General features: G+C 40.9%; 1 protein-coding gene across 5 annotated transcripts in view; it reads right to left on the bottom strand.

The window, feature by feature from the left end:
- Nucleotides 1-1,316: 1,316 nt before the first annotated feature.
- The window catches only part of CYRIA (CYFIP related Rac1 interactor A), a 91,774-nt gene continuing 86,540 nt past the window's right edge, over nt 1,317-6,550 (bottom strand). The window contains exon 12 of one of the 5 annotated variants that reach the window (XM_080684742.1): nt 1,317-5,148. In XM_080684742.1, coding sequence (XP_080540868.1) covers nt 5,085-5,148 — 64 coding nt within the window. In that variant the 3' untranslated portion in view covers nt 1,317-5,084. The remainder of the gene's footprint in view (nt 5,149-6,550) is intronic. The other 4 variants (XM_080684743.1, XM_080684741.1, XM_080684744.1 and 1 more) reach the window with 4 other exon arrangements.

Raw genomic sequence — 6,550 nt, 5'->3', positions numbered from 1 at the left:
GGATTTTGACACTGGATAGATTAATGCACTTAATGTATATAGTTTACATAAATTAATCAATATTATTATTAGTATTATTTAATCAGTCACTTAGTTTGTGATGAGTAAATAGAGTGCATAATTTTCTTCTTTTTTAAAAAAAATTTAAATATATTTTTATTTATTTCAGAGAGGACGGGAGAGGGAGAGATAGAAACATCATTGTTGAGAGAGAATCGTTGATCGGCTGCCTCCTGCAAAACCCACACTGGGGATGGAGCCCACGTCCTGCAAACTGGACATGTGCCCTGACTGGGAATCGAACCATGACCTCCTGGTTCATAGGTCGATGCTCAACCACTGAGCCATGCTGGCTGGACAAGAGTGCATAATTTTCAAACAGCCAACACTTAGGAATTCTATCTACTCACTGACAACCTAAAGCATAAAATCAGGTGTGAACACAAATTGCAAATATTCACCAGGTTTCATGATTCAGCCAGCTGAACCCCTCATCCTATCCTTCCAAGAGAACCCTGATTAACAATAAACTTTCTGGTTGGTATGAAGGGTGTTCAGTTCCTCATTAGCTGTATTCCTCTTGACAATCGCACATATGCTCTACTCAATTTTTCCTGTCACTGACTCTCAACCCTCATTTAATTAGGATTTCTCCCTCCCTTCTTCCCCTCTCCTAGCTTTTGTCCACTTATACTTTGTCCAATTATGTCAATTTATAGAAAATGTCCCATTTCTACTAATTTCTTTTTGTCTTTTGTATAAGACACCATAGAAGGGTTCTCTTGGGGATTCTGATCCATTGAGAACACACATAATTAGGTCTCAGGTGATTTGCTCGCAGGCATTGAAAGTAATGCTCTAGAATAGTTTCAATGTTCAACAGTGAAGAGAATTGCCTTGGTGCTAAAGTTGCCTGAAAAACTGTACTTATAAGGAATAGATTATTTGTTGACTTTGCCAAATTCACAAAGTACTATTGTACTTAAAAGAATAATTGAAAGAGCATTTATTAAGGTTTCTTAGCCTCCTTGGACAAGTATATCTCATGCATTTCTGTACTTACTTTATGCTTTTTTTCCTAATGGAGAGTCTTTGCTGAAATGAATAAGACACAGCTGATACCAAGAGCAGTAAATTTTGGGTATTTCATGTTGTACTTGAAGAAACTGAGGCATAGAGAAGTCAAAGGCAGCTGATGTGTTTTCCTGGTGCTCAGGACAGATCTTTGGCAAATATCTATGCATGTCACATATCTATGATCATGTGCTTATCACCCACTCCACCTTGAACATCATATAAAATAGAGGTGTACTTTTAAATATATGTACCAAATTTTAATTTTCATTTCACACCCAAAACTTCTGTACAAAAAGAGGCAAAGCAGGCAAAAAATCACAATGATACCAAACAAGATATGAAAACTTTAAAGCAGCTTTGTGTATGCACCAGCTTTCATGGATGTAGTGGGGAAATTGACCTTCAGAGGGTTTGTTTCTTTAAGATAAAATTTCAACATTTATTATGACTATCTAGAAAACTCACAGCTGTCTAGGCTACACAATTGAATGAGAAGTCTCTGAATCTGCTGGACACTTGGATTCGCAAATTGAGTAGTTTTATTTTTCTTTTGAGGAAGCATGAAATTATTTTTACTTCAATGTGATGATGTATCAAAAACTTCAGATTGCCATTAATATCTTGGTTTAATGGTAATGACTAGGAGTGAACTTGGATGAAGCATGATATTAACTGGTAGTTAAAAGATAGTATCCAAGACTTTCTTTCTGGTTGTTAATTAATATGCCAGTCTGAATGGGTCACCACAATTCAAACATTTATTGCCACTTGTTTTGCGCTTTTTTTTTTTTTAAACTACTAATTCCTTGTGGTACATGAAAGGTTTCTGAGAACAAAGTTATAATGCCAAAATAGCAGTGGTTCTGAGAAATGTAATTTTCATTTTGTTGCTTGCCCCCCCAATAAATATGGGAGTAACAGAAAACACTGTTTATTTGAAAACTATGAGACAACAGATATGAAATATAGTTAACATTGACATGGAGACTGTTGCTAGCACTTTCCCTAAACCACCCATAGGTCTTGGATGCATGTGCATGCAGCATAGAAACCATGATTGTTCAAGGACTCCTGATGCCTGAAGGACAGACTGTTAAAAGAATTTGTCTCCCACAATAGCTCTGGAGTGGGCCCAAGGTCCACCACCTGCCCGTGATCACAGACATTCAGTTAACCTGCCCTCCTGACACTCCGAGGCAACCTTTCAGACCCTGGGCTTTGGAGAACCCACATCCTGGCGAATGAATTTTGGCTTTGAGACAAGACAACCTGGCTAAACTGGGGCAGGCCAGCAGCCCCTCCCATATATTTGGTCCCTTTTGATAGAAAGTCTAATTAAAAAATGATACCCGTGCTCAACTATTTGCTCTGCAAGTCCATTCCTCTTTCCAAGACTGAATCGCCTTTCCTGATAAAGGAGGAAAACGGACCCAGTGATGATGAACATTCAATGCCTCTATATGTACAATCTTGACAGTTGTCACCCAAGGATACCATGTAGCTGCCAAATAGAAGAACTCTTCTTAAGCTGAATATTTAATGAATGTGTTCACCCGTCATTACCCCATTTTCTGGCTTCCTCTGGGACATTAGAATCCCTAGGCTTGAAAAGTTACTCAAGGCCAACTAGTGCGATTCTATTCTGGTGGGAGAAAAGCCATCCAAGAAGCTGTACTGGTTCAGCTTGAAAAGCTTTAAGGAAAAGGGTCTTTCCTCTTTCTGTTGACTGACATTTAGATACAGATCACAGAACCTGTTCTGCCATGGCTGGATTTCTTTGATCAAAATAAAACAAAACACATGTATACCTCCCCTTTTCTTGGAGGACTCAAGGGAATGCCAGCTGGCCACCAAAATCTGGGGAGCAAAGGTGTGACAGCTCATTTCTTGGGACATTGTGAATGGCGCCAAGCTCTAAGGCACCCAGACCAAGCTTCTGGAATGATTATCCTCTTGGTAACTTGCTGTCTACCAGAAGTAGGTAAGTAATTATCTAGGCCAGACTGAGGATTTATTTTAAAGTATCCAGTCTCATCCCATAGTAGGTATATATAGGCCACATGGTGAAAAGAAAGAGCATGGAGTCGGGAGTGAGGCATCCTGGGTTCTAGTCCTACATTGGGGCAGTGGGGTCCTGATTGACTTCACCCTCTATCTTCTTTTCCATTCGAGATTAAATTTCTTGGATTTCGTTCCAAGCTCTGATCTTCAGATAGAATAACTCTAGGATAGTGGTTCCCAACGTGGGGCACATGCGCCACAGGGGGGACAATTTGATTTTTAAGGGGGGCAATTCGAGAATGAGATATTAACAGTGAATTTTTTGCATTTATTATGGTTCTAGGGGGCTTCATATACAGTATATAAATATATAGTGACATATTTATGCATTTCAGTTCTCTATTATATGTTTTGAAACTTTATTTGCTCTTTTTTTTTCATATCACTTCATATTATTATTTTTTTAAACAATTTTTTAGTGATTTCTTCCTCAGTACTTCAACTGCCCTTTCGTTCTTTTATTTTTCTCTTTCATGAATGTCATGTTCTTTGGAAGCTTGTTTAGACCAAGTTAATGGCCTTTTAGGCTTCCTCCGTGTGAATCGGAGTTCACTTTTTGAATAATAAGAATTATATGTCACAGAGGGGCATCAAGATTTGAGAGATGCTTAGGTGGGGCATGGCTAAAAAAAGGTTGGGAACCACTGCTCTAGGCCTTGTCATACCATCAATCATCAGGATAAGGTGGAATGATGCTTACTGGGCTCCACTAACTAAGGAAGAATGTGGGAGTCAGTCATTTTAATGACGGGTAGCCTTAAACTCTAAGGTAGCCTTAGGCATAGAGGGCTCCTGGAGATTGTCGGTTTTCAATGTCCGTTTTAGAGATGAGAAAGGTGAGACACAGCTGAAGTGAGTTTCCCAAGATCACACTGTGAATGAATAGGGCTAGAACTAAATCCAGGAACTCTGACCAGGAGAAGCTGTGTTTTAAAGACAAGGTCACCAGAAAACGTAGATTTTTTCCCCCTCCAAATTCCCCCAGTTTTTTGATAACTAATGAAGTACCCCAGAACTCTATTGTCACATGAATGGTCCACAGAGAACAAGGCTCCTGTGTGGACAGGCTGAGTGCCCAACACTATGCAAATAACTGCAATGTCAGCAAACTTACCCACAATTTTAAAGCCAGAGCTCCACGTCCTTGTCCCTGTGACAGAGGGTTGAAGATTTGTCCTGTTGTCTGGGTGTCCTTCCTCCTAACGTGTCCCCAACTTCCGAGACAACCACTTTCGACAGCCCACCTACGACAGCCCACCTACGACAGCCCACCTATCTATCCTGGCTTCTCTCCCGCGAACTGATTCAAACACAGGTGATTTTCCACTCGCAAATGGAAAGGGAACTGCAGAGGGGCATACAGCCAACAGAAAGGGAAAATGCTGATGAATGAAACACGTGCGAACAGAAAGGCCGCACGTGTGGTCTGCAGTCTTGGGAAAGAGAGGGGGCGTGCTGAATTCCAAACACCTGGGCTGGAACCGCCACATGCATTTTTCTCTTTTCTGGATTTCTCTCTCCCTCTGCCAGGATACCAGTCATGTTTCTTGTAGCTGAGCCGATACAGGAAATCAAATACTTTGTGTTTCTATCACTATACTTCCCAGAGAGATTACACATCTAGAATTTAAACACTACCACAAACTATCAGCAATTTCTGATTGTTACAGGTGTAGTTAAAGGACTCCAGTGGCAAAGTTCAACATCTCCAACTTTTGCCTTTGGAGGAGGGGGTTTTGTTTTAGACATCAAAGGTAAGGCTCTCAAGTCAACTTATGCTCTGCTGGGTTGAGTCAGTCAGGATACAAATTAAGGTCCATATATTGCAGTGACAAGAAGGAAACGGTTATGTAAATACACAAGTATTAACATCAATCTGTATTAAATTATGTAAACATATACATCTTCTGAGGTCAGTACATAGATCCTCTTCTTGGAGCAGAGCTTTACTGAAGCATTGCTCGAATCTGTTTGGAAGTCGACTCATCGTTCAAGTGCTTTGTAGTGAACCTGGACGGAGAGAGAATGATGGCGTTCACTGTACAAATAGTGCTCTGTGAAAGCTTCAATAATGACTCACCAGCCCATCTTTGCCTTGGGAGACACAAATGCTATTTATAAATCAAGCTTAGGCTTGGTTCTTTAGACAGAGAGCCACATTCCAATGCCCAGAGTATTCTCATATGGATTGAATATTTGATTCTTCCTTCCAGAGGAATTGTGTATTACGGTTATTAAACTAATAGATCAAATACTCAAATAATTACGGAGGGGCTGTTAAGCAGTCTCATTTACAGGGAAGTAGACTTCGCATGACTGAGTGCAGGATCTCGGCCATCTAGGCCACCCCTGCTAAGTCACGAATTTGAAAATATGGATTTGCATAGCAACATAGCAGCTCTAAAACATTCCTAGTTTTCTACTTTCCAGGCAACACTTATCCTCATTGACACCACCAGGGGGCACAAGTGGAAGTGAACAACAACAACGACAAAAAATGATGCAATCTGCATCCTCGCATTAACCTGGTGCAGAAATCGTTTATGAAAAGGAAAGGGAGGAGAAGTAACATGTAATAAAACCTTGACCATGTCCTAGGCTCTCCATGTAAGTTCTCATTTCACTGACACTAACTCTTTGTAAGAGAGGTTATTTACCTCCATTTTACAGATGTCAAAACTGAGATGTGGAGAGGTTACATGACCCATTCCAGATCACAAAGATGACCAGGAAGGATGTGTGAACAATTTGGATACAGGTCTGGCTGCCTCAGAAGCCTGTGCTGTCTCACTTGATCAGCGCCTAGGGGGCACACACATGCCAGCACACACAGGAGACCCACAGCCTACCACAGTGCCCTACTCTGGAAGTCTTGCTTGATTCAAAAATGTCAGTAACTGAAGTCTCTTTACTAAGATGAAAAGCCAGCCTTCTGTGAAATGGGCACCATTGGAGAAACCCTTGGTAGACCCTCAGACTCCTGAAGGCCCTTACAGTAATTCTAAAACCGTTTTAAACAATGAGCAATGATGGAGGAGCTCCACAAAGCAGGATCAATCTCAGTGTCTAGTTTATTCATTTCATAGGCATCTCATTCCTTTCCTGACTGAATGAAGATAATTGATGGGCCTTACTTCTCTGCGTTGTGATGATGAAATGTGACAACGTGACTGGGAGCGGAGTACAAAACATTAAGTGTCGTACGCAGGTGGAATATTACTGATCTATCCCTGAAGCCAGGGAGGCTGCTTCGTCTGACGAGCCCCTACTAACCACAACCATTAAGCAGTGTGGCCGGGAGTTGGGGGCCACAACCTAGGTTGTGGTCCTAGCTTGGCCATCTGTTTTGCAAATTTTGGCAAGTTATTTGACTTCCCTAAATCTCATTTTCTTCCATCTATAAAAAGGGGAT

The sequence above is a fragment of the Plecotus auritus genome, assembly GCF_963455305.1.
Source record: "Plecotus auritus genome assembly, chromosome: 8".
Classification (NCBI taxonomy): Eukaryota; Metazoa; Chordata; class Mammalia; order Chiroptera; family Vespertilionidae; genus Plecotus; species Plecotus auritus.
This window is presented reverse-complemented; position numbering and strand designations above follow the sequence as displayed.